This window comes from Ovis canadensis, chromosome 1 (assembly GCF_042477335.2).
Source record: "Ovis canadensis isolate MfBH-ARS-UI-01 breed Bighorn chromosome 1, ARS-UI_OviCan_v2, whole genome shotgun sequence".
NCBI classification, from domain to species: domain Eukaryota; kingdom Metazoa; phylum Chordata; class Mammalia; order Artiodactyla; family Bovidae; genus Ovis; species Ovis canadensis.
In genome coordinates this window covers 192,296,390-192,316,623 of record NC_091245.1, presented here as the reverse complement: position 1 = coordinate 192,316,623, position 20,234 = coordinate 192,296,390, and the positions used below count along the sequence as shown (strand labels likewise).

At 44.9% G+C, this 20,234-nt stretch overlaps 1 protein-coding gene across 14 annotated transcripts in view; it reads right to left on the bottom strand.

Moving 5' to 3' along the window:
* KALRN (kalirin RhoGEF kinase) overlaps positions 1-20,234 on the bottom strand; it is a 695,559-nt gene that overhangs the window by 62,142 nt on the left and 613,183 nt on the right. For 5 of the 14 annotated variants that reach the window (XM_069555992.1, XM_069556005.1, XM_069556059.1 and 2 more), the window contains 3 exons: positions 17,548-17,831; positions 16,047-16,151; positions 2,586-2,716 (listed from right to left, as the gene is read on the bottom strand). In XM_069555992.1, coding sequence (XP_069412093.1) covers positions 2,586-2,716; positions 16,047-16,151; positions 17,548-17,831 — 520 coding nt within the window. Of the gene's footprint in view, positions 1-2,585; positions 2,717-12,645; positions 12,742-16,046; positions 16,152-17,547; positions 17,832-20,234 lie in introns of all 14 variants that reach the window. The other 9 variants (XM_069556000.1, XM_069556065.1, XM_069556080.1 and 6 more) reach the window with 3 other exon arrangements.

Sequence of the window (20,234 nt, the reverse complement as noted above, 5' to 3'; positions counted from 1 at the left end):
TCCAACTAACTACTTCCAGATATAGGTAAGATCCACATCTGACCCTCTATCCTTCACAGTAGTAGGGAGTGGCTGGTTTTCCACAGAAAATCTTAGAGCCTTGGCACAGGCTGTTCCCTGTGCCGAGAATACTTTTCCGCAATGGCTCAACCTCCTGGTCTTCATGCAGAAAACTTCAGTCAGAACCACTTAAAGCTGCAACATGGCCTCACCCATACTCCTGATCTCCCTTACTATTTTTTATTTTTTCCCCGCTTCTAGCATACTACATGATTTATTTTAAATTTTATTGTATGATTTCTCACATTAGAACGTGAACTTGCCACGAGAGCATGGGCTTTTCTTTTGTTGTTATTGTTAGTTTTATTCACTGATATATGCCAAGCAGTTGGTACAACAGATATTCAACAAATATCTGTTGAATAAATGAGTGGCTAAAACTTGAAGACAACTACGTCCATTCTTGACTTTTTCCTTCTCCTGGACAAATAACTGTCTGTTTTCATCTTTTTTCCATGAAGCTCCCATTTAACACTTTGAGGTCTTACTGGATTGAGTCTCCGTTCTCTATTTCCCTCAGCCTCCAGCCTCATGTGGGGTTTACAATTAAACACCTACACATCATCTCCTTCATTGTGGCCATAAATTATAGCAGAATAAGGGTAATATACAGCAAAAGGAATGAGTCATTCTAACAGCTGGCTTTTTGGGACAGCACAGGATGTGGAGCGATACAGAGCTGAGCGAGGGAGAGAAGGGGGAAGAAATGAGAGAAATGGGTAAAAGAGGCAACAAACTTTTGCCTCTCGGATTGAAATTAGACAATGTCATGTCTGGAAGCAAGACAATGACTGGAAGCTTAAATGACTGTTCACAGGCTCTTTACAAGAGTCGAGATAGGCTTTGCCAAGGAGCACCTGTCATCTCAAAGGTCACCACCCTGATATAAGTGTTCATCTTCCTGACGAAAGTTTTGCTTTGGCTTGACAAGACTGGAACATCAGCTTTGACCCTGCCTCCTCTAAGTAAAAACAACCTGGAAAGCTAAGGAGAATTAGCTTTGTCCAAATCCTAAGAAATTTCCCTTTGGGGATGGTATTGCTTTATCTCTAATCTATTCTTGGGGTTCCCCTGAGCACCATAAAGTTAAGGTGGTAAATACAGAACCAGAGTGCTTACATGCCACCTGCTCATTTCCCCTAGGAGGTGACAGCCCTGCCCTGGCCGTGATGTTTCCTAGGAAATAGTCACAAACGGTCACTTTGCCTATTTCCAGGCAACAGGAGGGACTGCCCTCATTTATTTTTGCTCATCTTCAGGTCTACGACCAGGCTCAAGGAGTTACAAGTTTGAGGGATTAGGAACAGGAAGGGGCCTTTCCCAACTGCCTGGCCTGTTCTCACTGTGCTCACCATCACTCCCACGTTGGGCTACCTGCAAGACTCATCAGCAGCTCTGCTGCCAACACTCAGTCAAACCCTGAACAAGAAAACTGAAGTTCCGGAGGGACTGTGGCTTTACATGAATGGTGTCGCCATCTTCTTGATCAAACCAAGGAACAGAAGAGTGCCTTCACATCAGGGAGGATAGCCCAGACCTCACACAGCTCCTGGGTTCTTGTGAAATGGACTGCCATGTGAACTGTATTTACCCCGAAACATTCAAATAGCAAAGAGTTTCTCTTGGAACTCAGACCACAGTGAAATAAGTCAGACAGATAAAGACAAAGACTGTATGATATTACTTATGTGTGGAATCTAAAAAAGTAAAGCAAACTATGAATATAGCAAAAAGGAAACAGACTCACAGATATACAGAGCAAACTGGTTACCAGTGGGGAGAAGGGAGTGGGTAGGGGCAAGATAGGAGAGAGGAGTAAGAAGTAGAAACTATTTTAGAAACTAGGAGTAAGAAGTATATAATAAACAAGCAAGGATATACTGTGCAGCACAGGGAAATATGCCAGTATTCTATAATAACTATAAATGGAATATAACCTGTAAAGCCGTGTGAATCACTATGTTGTAAGCCTGTAACTTAAGCAATATTGTGCATCAGCTTTAACTCAATTTAAAAAAAAAATTTAAAAAATAACCAAACAAGAAATAGTACTATATAACAAATGTTTTTTAAATAAACAAAACCATTGAGAAGCGGTGGAGCTAGACCCTAGCCCGGTAGCCCAACAGCTCCCTTCTCCTATATGTTACTTTCCTGCATCAGGGGAAACGTTTCCTCAGATAAAATTCCATCAGACTTTTTCTACCAAGGATTCTTTGATATGGGGTCATAGAAATGGTCCCAAAGTTTCCTAATCTTTGTTTTCTTTTTACCATCATGTTTTAAATTTCAAACAGACCTTGGTTATAACCACACTTTGTCAGTAATGTTTCAGCTGAAAATCCTTACATCAGAGCCAAACGTCTCCTTGTTGATCAACGCCACACTGTATAGACCAATGGTCGCCTGAATGATTTCAATGGAAACAGTGCGGGGAGTCCCCAATTCTCCCTAAACTTCCCAGGACCCCCGACCCTTGCCCATTGCAACATGTGCAGCAGGCTGGAGTCCGGGGAAGTACTTACATCCTGCCTCTCAGAGCCTTGGCTTTCTGTTCTTCTTCCAGATTTCTGGGAGGTGTGGGTGGGGTCATGCCTTCATTCAGGCAGCCTGCGGGGTCTTTCAAGCTCCCTCGATAAGAGCCTCCTTCCAGACTCTGAAAAGAGAAGAATAAACAACCTTAAAGAAGTATACGTGAGAGAGTAGCCCGGAAGTCCTCACGTCCCCCCAGCCTAGCCACAGCCATCTTGGTAGATCAGTAACCGAGGCTGTCCGCCCTGGACCTCAGGGAAGTACCAGGAGGCCAGACTCCCATCTTGCTGGAGCAGGGCATCCAGAGCTGCCGCCTTCTCAGGCAATCAGGATGTGCTTGGCGCCAGGGGCTGCCGATTTCCCAGACAGAATGGACACTGTCACAGTGACTGATCTCTGGGTAAGAGCTCCAGAGGTAAAGCTAATTTACTGCAATTCTACAAACAAGCAGCAAGGAAAGAAAGTCAGCTGTAGGACCACCAAGTGCAAGTTAACAAGGGGAGGGTAGTGATGGGAGAATTCATTCGGTAAAATCATGTTTGTTAAATCAGCTATGATTTTCTTTGAAGAGACTAATAAGATGCAGATAAGAAGAGGTAAACAGATTTAGCGTTTTCTAAAAACATCTTTGCTAAGGTTTTATTTACCAAGGGCTTTCTTTCATTTATTAATCCCTTTAATCTCTTTTAATTAAGGTGCTGCAGGACTGAGAAACAAGTTAAAGAGCTTAATAAATATGTTACTCTAGAAAGAGCTAAGGGTAAAGGATTCTAATCCCAGACTTTCCAGTCCCTGGACAATCTTAAGACAGCTAAAATCATTCCAAATTGATTTCTTCTCAATTTTCAAATTGGGTTTCTCCTTTTTTACAGATTTTTAAGGAACAGTCAGAGACAATAGGCGCATAACCCCTTAAAAAATTTTAAATGCTCTAAAACAGTGAGCTTCCCCCACTACCCCCATGGATGGAAATAACCAGGATGCTAAAAAAAAAAAAATGGGGTAAATCTTAACATTTTTATAAGCACTGTAGGAAAAACAGCACAGAATGACATGTCATTTCATTGTGCAAACTGGCAGAAACCGTGTGGATAAACAGTAGGCTGGAGACCAAGGTTATGGTGGGCAACTGTAAAACAAATATGAGAGAGTAATCCAAACTATTCACATAACGACAGTCTAGGACAGCCACTTTGTAGGAAAAGGGAAGGCTTTACTTTAGCAGTCTTTGAAAGATCAAGAAGTGCCCCTAAAGGCAGTAGGAACAAAAGACTTCAGCGTTGTCTTAAACAACCTGCACCTGGAGTGTCTATTGTGAACTGGCTTAGCTGCAGTGTTTCAACACTGGCTGAACAGAGGTAGGAAAAGTCCAGGTAAATGAAACAAAAAGTAAATGAGGTGGCATTATATGAGAACAGATGGGGATATCAGAATTGGAGGCTGAAAAACTTAAAGCTGAGAAGAGATGTCAACCTTTTTTTCTTCTGCTGTTGCTGCTGCTGCTAAGTCACTTCAGTTGTGTCCAACTCTGTGCGACCCCATAGACGGCAGCCCACCTGGCTCCCCTATCCCTGGGATTCTCCAGGCAAGAACAATGGAGTGGGTTGCCATTTCCTTCTCCAATGCATGAAAGTGAAAAGTGAAAGTGAAGTCGCTCAGTCGCGTCCGACTCTTAGCGAGCCCATGGACTGAAGCCTACCAGGCTCCTCCATCCATGGGATTTTCCAGGCAAGAGTACTGGAGTAGGGTGCCATTGCCTTCTCCTCTATTTCACCCTTAAATCAAGAACCTGTGCCAGAGCCTAACATGAATTTGTTATTAACACTAGAACTCAGCATTAAGAGGACAGGATCTTCAAGCTCGAGAGAGAGAATTTCTTTTAACTTGACATGAAGATGTTTCACAGAACAAGTAACCAACCATGGAAGCTGTCATCCAGGGAAGAAGCCTAGGCTAAATATGTAGAAAGGTCAAGAAAAGTTTAGCTAAATTTGCAGATTCAGGATCTGTAACCAGTGATTAAGGAAATGAGTATCTGGTGCTGAGGCTTGACAAGCCACCAGACAGGCATGTTTTTCAACATGTGACATGTCCTCTGGTGCCATCAGCAGAGACAGGCTCCCCAGGCGGATGAACCCAGCTGATGATTGATCTGATTACGTGCCTTTTACTTCCCCTCCCCTTGCCCACATTGTTTCATTTCAGTCTTTATTCTGTAGCTTGTTGGCTGGCAGGATGCTGGCTGCAAGGCCTGGGAAATATGCTTACATCTCTGCTACAAGGCTCTCCCATGGACCATCCATCTTGGCGTGGTCCACTCTCAACTCTTGTACAGAATGAAGGACATCTGAGGAGTCCAAAGTGTTACACAGGGAAACATGTTCTGTCTCTTCGTGCCTGACCAGTTTTATGAGCAAAGAGCCAGGTTATCTCTTGGCAAGGACTCTCAGGCATGGAGTTGAGGGAGGCAGAGGCAGTAAGAGTGGAAGAAGAGAGAAATTTAGGGTTTGGCTAAAATGTGTGCTGTTTCAATCTCTGGGTTGGAAAAATTCCCTGGAGAAGGAAATGGCAACCCACCCCAGTATTCTTGCCTGGAGAATCCCATGGACAGAGGAGCTTGGTGGGCTACAGTCCACGGGGTTGCAAAGAGTCAGACACGACTTAGCGACTAAAACAACAACAACAACATGCTGGGTAATCTGTCTCAAATAATGGCATTGGCTAGAAATACCGTAACTAATTCAAGAGTGATTCCCTCTGAGGATCTGGCTACCTGTGCTAGAGTTGGGATATGGGGTCCCAGCCAAGGAGCACTATAGGTGATCTTCAATTGTCTGTCTGTGCTGCTCCCTGGGGGACATGGGCAGTGATGGCTGGTTGATGAGCGGTGGACTGTGCAGCAACAGGGGGGACTTCCGCCCTGTCTGGGGCTCAGGACCACGATAGTCTCAATAGATAAAGGAAAAGGGGTGCCAAGGAGGAAGCGACAAATGGCGCAGACGGGTGCTCCTATCGTTGGTGCCAGGTCAGGGAATAGAAATGCAAATACAATTCAAAAAAGTGGATTAAGAATGAAGGAAGACTATTGCCACAATGGAAATGAACACATTTCCTGTCAGCTTGATCTTGGACCACATATCCATAAAATGCCCTTCCCTCTGGACTCCTATAAGCACCCTTTACGTACCTTTATTACAGTGTTGTGACTGATTTGTTTATACTTAAGCAAATATTTATTGTGCTTCTACTATGTGCTGAATATTTGCAAAGTGCTGGAGAAATGAAAACAGATAACATACGGTTCCCTGCCCACCAAAATCTAAGCTACAGTGGGCATTCTTCTAGACAGGAGGGTACCGCGGGGAAGATGAGAAAAAAGAGCAGGCAGCTCTAAAGTGGGGTAGGGAAGGAAGGGAACGGCTCAGTAGAAGAGGCAACACTTGAACTGAGTAATGAGAAATGGAAAAGGTTTCACTGGATTCGCCATTGGGAGGATGATCCAGGCAGGAGGAGCACAGTGAGTAAAGGATCGACCTGAGAAACTGCCTGGGGCAGCCTGGGAAGCTGAAAGCCACCTGGCGTAGGGAGGACAGTCTGTAAAGGGGGGAGAAGGGGAACTAGTAAGTAACTATGTGTTATGCGAGTTGGGGGGAGTAGGAACTAGGGAAAGAAGAAATAGGATGTGAAATGGACAACCCTGGAGAAGGATGCAGAGATCAGATTACAAGAAGTCTTCTGTGTAGCAAAAAATCCAAACCACCATGCTGAACACCTGAAATTAATACAAGACTGTAAATCAACTATACTTCAATTTTAATAAAGAGTACCAACTTCCTTGACCAATGAGAGGAGAATTTTATGCAGGGAAGTAACATGATTGGATTAAGTTTAAGAAAGATTTGTCTTAATACTCCTAAGAGCTCTTCATGACTTGGGAAAATGTATCTGATGTCAGTAAAGGAAAACAGGACTTACGATTTATATACTCTATGATTAACTACATTATTTTTAAAATATCTGAATTTCAACACTGACTATGTTTAGATGATGATATTATGAGATATAATTGTGCTTAAAATCTTGTCATTTTTCCAATTTTTCTTGAATGAGCATATAATGCTTTTGTTAATCAGAAAAGAACTATTAAAAAATTTTTTAAAAGGAAAAATGAAAGAAAAGTTAAGATTCCCCCCATCAGTCATGCAAAGAGACATCAGGCTGAAAATAAGGAGGCAATGGTTACAACAGCCTAGGCGGGAGAGGACTTCTGAGCATCAACCCTAGACTGTGAGCTCCATTAAGGAAGGTTCTATGCTGGCAGGACGGGCACAGAGTAGGACTCCAAGAATTTACTGAATGAAACTCTTGGGTACAGGTCAAAGTTCATGTGATAAAACAACAGACAAGGGTGCTGATCCAGCATCACCCACCACAACCAACCTTTTAGCTGTCCTACCGTTTTATACAAATAAGTATGAAACACCTTGACAAAAAATATTATGATCTTAGTCACTCCCAGGCAAATTGGGGGCAAGGGTAGGGAAGACATTTTAAAGTAGAAAAACTGAAGTCTGGATTTTCCAGGCAAATGACATTACACGTTTGAGACTTCAGATTAAATTTTTTTTGGTGGAAATCTAAACTTCTATTTTAACAAGCTCAGGAATCTTTTCCACAGAAGGATGCCAGAGGAACTCAGTTCTTGAAAGCACACATTTTCATAATGGATACGATGAGGCCATTATTTCCTCCCATCTGGACTGTTAACTCTACTGTCCCTTTGACAAAGCAAGCTGATTTGTCTAAAGGAGAGCAAAGCATACACACAAACGCAGCCTGGCCCTTGCTACGTTCTGTGACCCACAGACTGACCTAGGGAGGTGAATACTATCAAAGCAGAACAACCAGAGGGCAGAACGTCTTGCTGAAGCAGATAGGGCCAGTTCTCAGGGTGTCAGGCTACCAGGTAGACCAAACAAGAGCTCAAGCCTGGCCAGCCTCTTCCCTAAAGATGGAGGATTTTCAGTCAGGGGTCCGCCAGTGCCACCAGGAGCCCAGTGAACTACTGTGACTTGCCACCTGAGGATAGGAGTTCAGCGAGGAGGCTTTCCTTCCTGAGGCCTAGTCCCTGGTGGGTCAGACGGTAAATAATCTGCCTGTAATGCAGGAGACCCAGGTTCTATCCCTGGGTGGGGAAGATCCCCTGGAGAAGGAAATGGCAACCCACTCTAGTATTCTTGCCTGGGAAATCCTATGGACAGAGGAGCCTGGTAGGGTACAGTCCATGGAGTAGCAAACAGTCAGACACGACTGAGCGACTAACACTTCACTCTTTTGTCTAAGGTAGGTGGTAGAATCCTGGGCTGTTTACAAACCCAGTAGATTCCCACAAAGCCAGAAGCCCTTGCTCCTCAAACTTGAGGCACGCTAAGTCGCTTCCCTATGGACTGTAGTGTTAGTCGCTGAGTTGTGTCCGACTCTTTGCAACGCCCTGCCAGGCTCCTCTGTCCATGGGGCTCTCCAGGCAAGAATACTGGAGTGGGTGGCCATGCCCTCCTTCAGCGGATGTTCCCAACCCAGGAATCAAGCCCGAGTCTCCTGCACTGCAGGTGGATTCTTTATTGTCTGAGCTGCCAGGGAAGACCTTCAAACTTGAGGAATAAAACCAAATCACATGGACTGCTAAGCTACTACCCTGCATGCAACATTCACCCAACCACCAATCTACTAACTGACAAATACCGTGTCCCTGTGTTCCGGGTGAAGATAAAGTATGACTGACTCCCTTTCCCTGCCCTTCACAATGCAAATAAGGTGGTTAAGAGCTAACATTTGTGGGATGCGCAACTAATCAGTTTACAAAGCACATTCATACCTTACTCAGCCCTCAGTGTAACTCTCTTGAGATTAGATTCAGGTAGACAGAAGCACCACTGTTGATAGGCAAGATAAAAGAGAGCCCTCCAAGTGGACTAAATAACTTGCCCAAAGCTACACAATAAGTAGCAGAGGCAAGATTAACATCATGTCTTCTGATTCCTTATATACTTAGTATCACCACAGCCAGTCCCTACGTCTAGGAAAAACTTTATTAAAAATCACACAGAAAAACAAGAGAGTCCTTAGTCCTGGCTTAATACCATACCTTAATACAAAACCCAGAAAAAGTATTTGAAACACATGTACACCCGTGGCGGATTTGTGTTGATGCATAGCAAAACCAATACAATATTGTAAAGTAAAAAAATGATAAAATTTTAAAAAATTTATTTGAGCTCCATTTGGGGGGAGGTGTGTGGGCACGCTCTCCTGATAAACAAAATCACTGACTAAAGACCAAATTGGGTAGATGAGACCTCAGAAGCATCCATTAATGTCCAGAGGTACTCACCAAAGGAGTTTTTAGGGTTTTATCTGCACCGCAGGTGAGTGGAACCCCTGTCCTAGTTCCCTAATGGCACCTCTCCAGCAGCAGAGATTACAACTTCCGGAGGCTATAGCCCCGAACAGTCATAGACACGTGACCATAACGCACCAAGGGCAGTTTTCAGACTCAGGGACATGAGGGATCTCATGGCTTTTGGGTGGAGCTTGGGGCCCAATGATTTCTAACTACAGCATCTAGTACCATCTCTTGAGCAACTCAAAAGGAATGCAGAAAGAATCTAAGCCGTGGATATGAAAATCCAAGCATGCCGGATGCTCCTGTGATATTCCCAGTTCTGTACATTTGGAAGGACCTGTTAGTTCTTCTTATACTGAATGAATTTCCACTCACAGGTTCTGCCCTCTGGAGCAACCAAGAGTGAGACCAGTTCTTCTTTCCCACAGCAGCACTCAGTTACTGAAAGACAGCTCTCGTGTGCCTTCTCTCTCCCAACTTCTCCCCATACTTAACCTCCTGCAACTTTCCTTCAAATGACATGGACTGCATGGTATTGGTACTTCCTCCAGGGCCCTTCCACTGAGTTCACGAACATTTTAGAATGCTGCATTCAGAACCTGACGCATGACTCACACACAACTCATGACAGGTGTGGTCTGAAGAGCTTTGAGTACAATGGGGCTATTACACCCCTGGATTTGTACGTTGTACTTTCATTAACCCAGTCTATGACCACACTGGTTATTTTGGCAACTGACATACTATTGTACTTACAGTCAAATAAAAACTCCAGAACTTTTTTTTTTTTACAGGCTCTAGATCTTATCCTCCTCTAAGCTAGACAGTTCATAAGCAATAGGCATACCAGTGTTGGAGGTGAAGATGCAACTCCATATTCTCAAATAGGGCTGAAGAAACAACCACCTACAGGTGCTCCGTTGCTACCCCATGGTGGGTACATAGGATAGGAAGAAAGAGAAAGTAGAGGAAAGGAGAAAGGATAGAATTTTGGTTAGAAGAGTCTGAGAAATCAAGCCACTGCTCTTGCCTTCCTTTCTGTGACATAGGGTTGGTTTTATATGTTTGGTCAAAGCAATTGCTGTAATTCTGGGTTTACTGCAGGTCCCCAAGAGGTAGCTATTGGTAGAAGCAGTTAAAGTCCTTATTATGGTAAAGTCACCACTGAAAGGCCATTCATTCAACTGCCATTTTTAGACAGTTTGTTATAGGGCTGAGCAACTCTAGCATTATCCTACACTTCCCCTCTACTCTGGGACACTTGCTCTAACGGGACTCCTCAATATCTGTGCTCACAGGGAAAACACGTGGCCCATGGAGCACACAAACTAGAGGCCTGCAGAGGCTCACGACAGCGGCAGGAGGTGAAGAGGAGCAGTCAGAAAATGGTGATCCAAACTGTGAAAAATACAGACTTTGGAAATAAGTGTTTGCTGATGTAAGTATGAAAGACTAGGATCCACTAACACAAGGAGGAGAAAATAATGTCCCAAATGACTAATAACCTAGTTGTGGAGGTCAGTTGCAAATGAAAAGATGAAGATATTTTAACAAGTAACATAACGGGATTATTAAGATCTGTCCCAGGGAGCATGTGGTTTACACAGAAATTGTTCTGGGGCTGCAAGAAGAAACCTGGCCTGGGCTGGCGAAGGAGGCCCTTGTGGAGAGACAAGATTTGAGGGGGACCTCGAGGGGCTGCTATACTTTAGATCAGCAAAAATAAGGAGAACATTGCGGAGAAGTTGGGGTGGTATGAACAGAAACTTGTGGGGAGGGAAGCCAAATGCATGTTTAGGGACAGTGAATAAAACAGTTTGGTTGGAGCCAAGTTCATTGGCCAGAATAACACACGGATGTTGGAAAGGGAGGTTGAAGAACAGGCCACAGGACATTAGACTATTGGGTAAGTTTGGGCTTCATCTGTGGGCCAGGGATTTCCAAACTTTGATTATATACTTCAGTTAGTGAACGTGATTACAGTCATGCACTCCCAAAACAAGTAACTTATTTATAAATTATGTTTCTGTACTCCTGTATTACCCTTAAGTACATTAAAAAACATACACAAAACCATTTTAAAAGGATGAGTTAAAGAGATTCTAATATTTTCTTCCAGTACTTCAAAAAACCATCCTGTATATCTGGAGGCACCCCCACATTAGAGACCACTGCTATGAGGGGAGAGGGAGGAAGGGAACCCTCACCAAGCAGGGAGACAATGCTGGGGGAGGGAGGAGGTGCCGGTGAGGCTGGGGGCAGATGGCGGGAGGAGGATTCAGAAGGCTTCTCTGGGCATGAGGTCAGGCCCATGCTCAGGTGGGAGGAGAGAAAATGCAAAAAAAAGGGGTGAAAGAGAAAAGGCAAAAAAAAGGGATGATTTTTTAAGGAAAAGAAAATTTAATGGTTATTTGGAGAATGAAGAGGGTCTATGGATTAGTGTGGAGAGGAGCGGAAGTGAGGAGTGGTCAGGGAGATGGGCTTCGAGAAGTCAGTGCTGTGCCCATGAGAGCTCTCAACTCCCCTTGGCTCCCTGCCCCCACCACAGCATTGACAGAGATGGCAGGAGAAGGGACAACCCTCAGCAGTTTGATGCTAGCACTAAAAACACCAGCTAATCTTTTTTTTTTTAATTAGTAAGGAACATTTGAAAGAAAAGAAGGTATTATATGTTAAATTTCAATGGTCTGCTATAAGCTGGGGTACTTGAAAAGGGAGTTACTATAATCAAAATTATATTCAGGCAGCTTTCCCTAGAGAGCATCCATCCTTTTCCAGCTGGAGAAGGGCTTAAACAGTGCTGATTGACAGGACTGCTCCACAGAAGTCTGGCAGAAGCACAGACATTTATCCTAATGAGAGCTGTAGGAAAAACCAAATGAACGATGTGAATGGGAGCAAAAGAAAGAAAGATGCTTCAAGTTGCCATCCTGTAGTGATACACTCAAAGGTAAAAACATGGGAGGAGAAGAATAGCCCTGTTCAAATGAGTTATCCAAAAAGGGACTCCTTCAGTGGGATTATGCCAAAACCCTGAGCTCAGACTCATAACCCTTCCCTCTAATGGTCTGTTTTGTCTCTGAGACAGTCACAAGCTAGAGCAGTTTTCAGTGGTGTACATTCATGATGGGATATGCACCATCTCCCTTAATTTCTTGTGATGAGGTATCCACATACTTTTGCCCACTCTCCTTTATCATCAGCAACCTCCTTTTGTAAGAGTTTGTAAGCTAGAAGACTCTGACACCCCCCAAATAAAATTACCCGGTGCTTTCCAAGACCCAATCCATGTTCTGTGTCTCAGGAGCAAAGTTAGTTTCAAGGCTACCCAGACACACACCAGCTACCAGTCGGATGCCACTGCCCTACAGGCCAGTGGACCAGACTTACAGAAGGCTACTTTGTCCTTGATACTTTTCACCTTTCATCAGTGTCACAGTCCCAAAAGGACCTGTTAATCGCCCAGGCCCATTCTCAAAAAAAGCCAAAAGGACTTTGGGGTGCAGTTTTTAAGAGATCATCACTGGCTGGAAACAATCCTACAGGAGGAATGAGGACAGGTGCAAAGGAGAACATAGCAAACAGAAGTCAGGCCTCGGGAGCCGCGTGGAGGTGAAACATGCAGAACGGCCTCCAGGACCCCCACTTACCAGCTTGCTTTTGACCAACTGTTCTATTGCACTGACAAGGTCTGCAGCAGTAGGTACTTCGGTGGAAGCCTGCCGGGCTGCTAGCAAAGAGGAGGACTGCAAGACATTGAGCAGCAAGGGAAGAGCAGATTAGCCAGGAATGAGGAATAGCAATTAGGAAGAAACACGGCAAGTACAAAGCTCAGAGCAGGCAAGGGAAGCAAAGCTCTATGTTTAGAGGGAAGAGATGACAGAGGGAGATAGGGGTAGAGCGGGAGTGGGGCAGGCCTGCTGGACCCCTTGTCAGGAGCTCTGGCCAGCAGCGAAGCGGGGGCCAGATGAGGCTCTGTTTAGGCAGGCCTCCAGAGGAGCTGGGGGAGGGTCACTGGGTTCCCTGGAGGCCAACAGGGAAGGGCTGAGCCCACTGACAGCAACGGGGGAGGGGGCGGACAGGACTTTGGTCACTACAGGGCCGCCCACTGCTATTCTAGGAATTGAGGGGTCAATAAACCTAGCCTCAATTGTGTCTAAAGAGAAACTGTCCTTGCTTTGCTGAGATGTAGATCTTTAGTACAGACAGTCACTTTGTTTCAGGCAGAAACGCTAGGGGCAGGGCACTTGGGAGACCAGAAACCGCCTCCCCACTCTCTCTCTCTGTCTCTCATACACACACACTCTCTCTCTCCTCCACAAACACAACTGTTTCTGGTAAGGCCCAGGACTGAAACACGAAAGTAATAAGGGCTTTAGCAGGCCTTGTGCCTCTCATGCTGGAGCAAACACGGACGACCCTGCTCACAGTGAAAGGAGGCTGAAGCCCAGGGCCTCCCTCCTCCCTTCATATTAGCAGTGAGGACTGGTCCATGGGACTGTGTGGTCAACGTCCCTGCTCCCCGAGGGACAGTGCTTTTGCTTTTGCTTTCTTCCTTTTCCTACTGGAGGAAAAACTGGGAGGGAACTGGTTAACCCTACATGCATGTGTAAACTTTAACCCACCCCGCACTTCCAAGCAGAGGGCAACTGTGTTCCCAGGGCCCAGGACAAACGGGCATAACGACTGTGGGAGGAGAAAGCTGAACTTCCCAGCTGGGCTCTGGATTCAAGCTTGTTCCTTAAGTTAGGGGGAAGAGTTTCAAAAAGGAAGTTTTTTGTTGTCTCATCTAAGACTGACTTGAGGTTTTTGCTTCTGAGATGGGATAATAATATCAAATGAATGTAATTAAGAGAGCAACCTCTCCTGGAAAGCAGGAAAACAGCTTAAGATTCTTTGGAAATCCAAGTTAGCTACTTCTCAATCTAGTAATCCTACCCCTGGGAACTGATTCCAAGGAAGTAAGTCAAAAGAAAAAATGCTGTATGTACCAAACGATCTGCAGCAGTATTACCAAGAGCAGCAAAAACTGGAAACAACCCAGGATATCCCAAAACAGGCTGGTCAAGCGAACTATGATACATAAGCGTAATACTCCTCAACTATTAAAATTACAGCTATGAAGGTAAAATTAATAAGACTTTAGGAAATATTAAACACTATTTATATTTAATTTTATAGGTATTAAACATATAAAACACCAAACACATCATATGCCTATTTAGAATTATAAAAATAAAACATACATGCATATGAACAAATAGAAGGAAACAAGGAGAATTAAAGTAACTGCATAATACTAGAATGAGTGAACTTTTTAAAACTTCTTTTATACTGATTTAAAACTTATTTTAATAATTCCAATTCCATTTGCTAGAAAATTCTGAAGCTCGTCCCACTCCCAAATATTCCAGGAAAACAGAAGTTCAGAAATCAAACAACAGGACTGAGGAGGTTCACTTGTCTTAAAAGGGGCTGATGCCGTCTGCTGTAATCCTGTGTCTGGGGTGAGGCTGCATTCACAGTTAAAGATTATCCAGAAACAACACAACATCCTTTCCCCAAAACAAACTGTGTTTGAGGGATTTCAAGGGGGAGGGTTTGTGACCTTTCCTTGTAAGTTGGCACCTCCATGTGGAGGGCAGTGTGGGATGGTAGATACGTGACCTGAGCACCCTGCTCCCCATACACACTCTCACTGCTACTAGAACCTTTCACAATAGGCCTCTGGGAACACAGCAGGTTAGTTCTCGTTCCCATCTCAAGGCGAAGGTATTTCTGCCTCTAGGAATCCAGGATGGGCAGCATGCCATGCTTCCTCTCCTTCTCTTTCCAACAGTCCAGGGTCAGAGCATCACCTTAGGAGGGGCTGTAACTGTGTGCTTCTCATGGGTGAGTCACTGAGGGGGGCAGTACTTACACTGCAGTCACTGGCCTGTCCGTGGAAAGTGTCCCTCTAGCTTAGCCCTGAGGAAGAGTGCAAGTAACGTCTGGGGACAACTGATCCGAACGCAAAGCAGAGAGAATGCAAATAAGATCTGGGATCTCACCAGGAACTCTGAAGCAACCGTACCCAGTACTTCCTGAATTGTACCCTGGGTGGCACTGTGAAGGTCAGCTCCCTGCCCGTGCAGCTTGGGCCCACCACCTCTGAGGGGCTGCTGCGTATGGGACACAGCATGAGAGAGCCCAGGGAGACCCTGGGGGGACGGCTAACCACCACCAACAGTACTGTAAAACAGCGCTGAAGTCACCACCTCCGCCTCCAGTCCTCTAGGACAGAAACGCAGAGAAGAAGCAAGAGAAACGCGATGAAGTGAGAGCACTTCAGGAGGTGAGCAAGGGTGGCGACAGATTCCACTACCAAAGGAGGGACCTGCCTGAGCCCCAGCTCGGTGCCAGAAGCAAATCCCGCCTGAGCTCTGCCCCAGAACAGCTGGGATGACCAGCTGTGCTCAGAGACACAGGGACGCACACATTCCCAACACCAGCGAGCCTCTGCATGCCACTGGGACTGCGGGTTTTGTAAACCAAAGAACTGGGGCAACCTGGCATATTGGGTTTGTCCATCTATGACAAAACCTCCCCTTAGCAGCATTTCCATCCCTTACGCTGTTCGCACCAGGCTCGACTGGAAGTTACTTTGGTTTGGAGTTTAGAGTTAAGGATGAGGAAAACCATCAACTAAAACATTGGTCGAACAGTTATGTACAACAGAACGATCACAGCCTAGAACCGTCTCAGCTTCCTCTTTGAGACAAGTAGTTTCTTTTGGGATCTGCTGTTTCCAATGAGAGAGACATTATCCTTCATCAGCAGGATCTGGTACTAGGCAGATTCTCACTTTGAGAATTCTTGCTTTGAGAATCCACCCCTACACTGCCCAGCATAAAGTTAGTCCCCACAATCCAATACAGACGGAATCTGCATCATCTTGGAATCATGAGGCATAAGAGATAACAAGGGAGGGAGAGCATTACTACCCTCACCACACACACTGAACCAAATCACATTTCATACATGGCTCTTCCAAGTGAGAAAAAGATCCTACCATTTCATCCTGAGTGGGGTCGTTGTCAAAGATCTTCATAGGCGGAGGGAGGGGTGTGTGTGATTCTTCGTCTGCCTCATCTTCACCCCAACCTTTCTTGCTCTTCTAGAACAAAAGAGCAGCATTAGTCACTGTTCCCTACAGTTAGAGATGTCCGCTGGTTCAGGACTTGGGATTTCTTAAAAAGCAATATATGGTACCCTCCTCTCTCAACACACTCCTATTTTTCCCTGTGTGGAATGGGCATCCTTGTTTATCTCAAACGACAGCGAGGACCAAATGGGGGAAAACACACACACACACACATGAAAGACATCTACCTTACTGATTAGCCAGGAAAAGAAAGGCTGAGGCAGCGGTCAGAGAGAACCCAACATTTTAAGCTTATGAACGATGATTAAACCACAGTCTAAACGTCACCAGGCTCGACTGTCATTCTCAGAGGAAGAAAAGGCAGATAGCATAAAACTATGAAGAGTCTGGTTTCATATCAAGAAGAATTTCTTAGCCATGTCAGTGACTAGACTAGGTTAGTTTGCCAGGTAAGAGAGTTATCTCATTTATATTCTGACCACAGAACCCCAGCTTTGGAAGGGATATAAGAGATTGCTGGCCAGTCCGACCATCGGGTCGACATGGGTCTTTCCGATTGTTACGTGAGGTCATATGCTCTCCCAAACCTTTCCAATATGGATGTTCATTTGTTTTCATGAAGGCCCATTTCATTACTAGTTGAGCTTCATTAAAGGCTGAAACCTTGCCTACTGTAAACCTTCACCTGTTAAGTATAATACTCCCCTCTGGAGCAACCAGGAGTTGTCTACTCCCTTTTATATATGGCACTGCTCAACATACTCGAAAACAGTCATAATCTCAAAAAGACAGTCCTCTGTGAAGTGAAATGATCTCCATCCTTTTATTCTTATTCTAAACAGGCCCAGCAGGAACTTGCCTGGGAGTCCAGTGGCTAAGACTCCATGCTCCCAACGCAGGGGGCTAGCGTTCAGTCCGTGCTCAAGGAAGTAGATCCCACATTCCACAACTAAGTGTCCGTGGGTCACAACTAAAGATCTTGCCTGCGGCAACTAAGACCCTAAGCAACCAACCAAATATTTTAAAAATAGGTAAATAAAAGTCCTAGCAGGTTTTATGTAGTCTTTAGTAGAGACTGGGGACTTGGTGACCACTGGCTCCCTGTGGGCCTAGACCGCCATCTCCAAAGGGTGGGCGGAGGAGGAAGAGGGATAGACTGGGAGTTTGGGGTTGGCAGATGCAAACTGTTACATTTAGAATGGATAGATGACAAGGTCCTACTGTACAGTGAAGGGAACTGCATTCAAACTAGGTATCTTGAAAATACCTAGGCCCAAGAAGACCAACTATGGGGAGTTAGAATCCGGCTAGCTCACAAGCCTTGCTGAAGGACACCTCTTGAGGCTCCAGGAATGAGGCACGTCAGAAGCCCCTCCTGACGGAAGGCTCCGAGGCCTCGTTTAATTACCTCGTCAGCGCTGTCTCCCTGGGGGGTCGTCTCATCCCCAGGCTTGGGAGACCCCAGGTCGAAGCTCTTCCGACCGTCTCGTACTTTCTTCTGCTTCTTGATGTTTCCATCTGCTTTCCCACTGTTAAGCCGGCGCACGGGACTCGTCAGCCACTTCTTCAGGGTGTTGGTGGACCGCTTGGGCCCCGGGGAGCTGTGGATGGAGTTCAGGGATGGTTGGGCCTGCAGGTTGGCCACCGACTCGGACTTGCCTCCGTTTTCACTTGAGGAATGAGAGTACGCATCTGAGGAGAAAGAACAGATAGGCAGAGCTGTGTCAGGACACTTAAGGTAGGCTGCCAGCCTGGGAATAAGAGCTCGGCTTGAGGAAGCAGGGCACAAGGCAGAATGTCAAGGCCAGCTGCAGATCCTGGTCAAGGAAACACCCTTATTATCAGACGGTAGTAGCTAACACTCAATCCACAGGTGCTGTGGATACAGTAGCAGTAAAAGACAAAGACCCTGGCCTTCATGGAAAAAAAAATCAAGCCTCTAAGTGAGATTCATCAACTGATACCAATGTCATTAAGCACTGATGAGTATTCTAAAGTTGTATAAGACAGATTTTATTTTCAAACCCCTTATTTAGTTACATACACAGAGAGAGAGAGACAGAGAGAGCGAGAAAGACAAGAGCCAAAGGGCAAGACAGGACACGCAAAATAAAGATAAATGCACAAAGCAGTATATGATTAATTGCCAAAGGGCTGGCATGGACTCCAGACGATAAAGAAACAGAGTTCAGAGGAGGGTCAGATCAGTGTAGGCAGCAAGACCGGTCTGAAAAGCTTTAATGGAAAAGATGTGTCTGAATAGAAGAGAAGGAATTCCAAACGGGGGAGATGGCAGGAACAAACGCACAGAGGCAGGAAAATGGAAAAATAAGTTAACACAGCCCTTAAAGAGACCCTTTAAATGAGATACAGATTAACAGAGAAGGAGAAACTGGACAGAAAGAAGAGTGAAAACATTTAATAATAAACTAGAGGAGTATGAACTTTATTATGAGACTCTACTGGGAAATGGGGTGATAAAAAGGGCTTTTGTTTTTTAATTAACTTGGTAACTGCATGTAACATAGCCCTGGGAAGAAGACTGAATCCAGAAGGCCACACTAGGACACAGCGAGGACAAAAGAAGGAATGCGAGGCATTTCAAAGCAAGACGTGATAGGGCTAGTATCTGGATGGCACATCAAAGGTGAGCTATCTCTTTTGCGCTGCTGCTTCTCAATGGCAAAAGGTCTTGGGAGAACACCTGACCACTTTGACCTCACCCTTGATGGGCCCTCTTACCCTGGTACCAGGTTACAGGCTGGCATTTAAACAGAGTACTGCTGTGACTTTTCACACCCACTTGTCTCAAAGACCAAATCATCTTTTCCTATGATGACTTTATCTGAGACCCAGACTAGAGGTCTAACCTGGCCTTGGAGGCCCTACAGCCTACACCTGCCCAATACATTCAATATAAAACCTTAAAGTGAATCAATGCTTTTGCCAGTACAGAGCTGCCTCCAGCTTCTATACTGGTGGATCTCATAGGCACCAAGCTCAGGCTCTTCACCCTGTGGGAACTTCCTTAGCTATGGTCAGAGTTCTGCGCATACTCTGGAAAACAACGGCAGAATATCTGCATGTAGAAGCATTAAAGATTGAGCTCCTAAAGCCCCTTGGTATGAAGGGACACTCAGAGGGTTGCTCAGCTCAGGGACTATGTGGGAATCGACTAGCTTGGTTGACGTCCCTTTAAGGGCAAAGTCATAATCTTATCTCAGAGAATTCTGTGTTGGCTGTGGTCTTGGTTGTATTGACATTATTTCTCAAGTGTTTGGTATGGGTCAAACTCTTGTTCTCAGAAGCCTGGGTGATAAACATCTCAGAAGCACCGGTAGTGGACCTCTTATCTTTCTGTTGATAAGCTGCAGAGGCTTTCCATTCACCGTACCCATGTGATACCACAAGGCTCTATTAAATCCAAGCCTTCAAAACTTAGATATCAGCGTATGTTATGTCAGCAGAGCTAGAGGCCCAGCTACATTAATTGTGCCTGGTACTACTGTGCAGACAGATGACTGAATACATTTTCTGTTCTGTGGCAAACCATAGGCTGGCTTTGAGACTGAAGAATGCAAATTTTGACTGACCATTCTTGCCTCTCTGTCATCTGGTTCTGCTTTGGTACGTTCTGCACAAATTAGTGGCAAGTGGACAGATTACAAAGTACAAATAAAAATCAAGAGTATTCTCACTTTTGTTTCAAGTTTATTCTGTGTAAACAATTAGGGCCATTCAACCACAGCCCACATAAAAGAGAATTCAAGAATTGGAAGCCATCTCTAATTTGTCATTTACAGTTAGGGTCCTGTATTGAGGCAGGGCTGCCTCTAAATCACTTTGAATGCAAAAGAATATGACACCATTTAGTCTCAAATTTATACTTAGTTCATTGCTACTTCAAAGAATAATTGGCATGTGATGCTCATCCTATCTTTGAAAAATGAACACAATGAGCTGTTTGAGAATTTATTCTAGTATCTTTCCAGGCACAACAGTTAACTGACTGATTTGTAACAACTACAACAGTAATACTGTTATTTCATCAAATCTTCCCAAGCTGAGATAGGTACTATTTAGTAGGATTGTCAT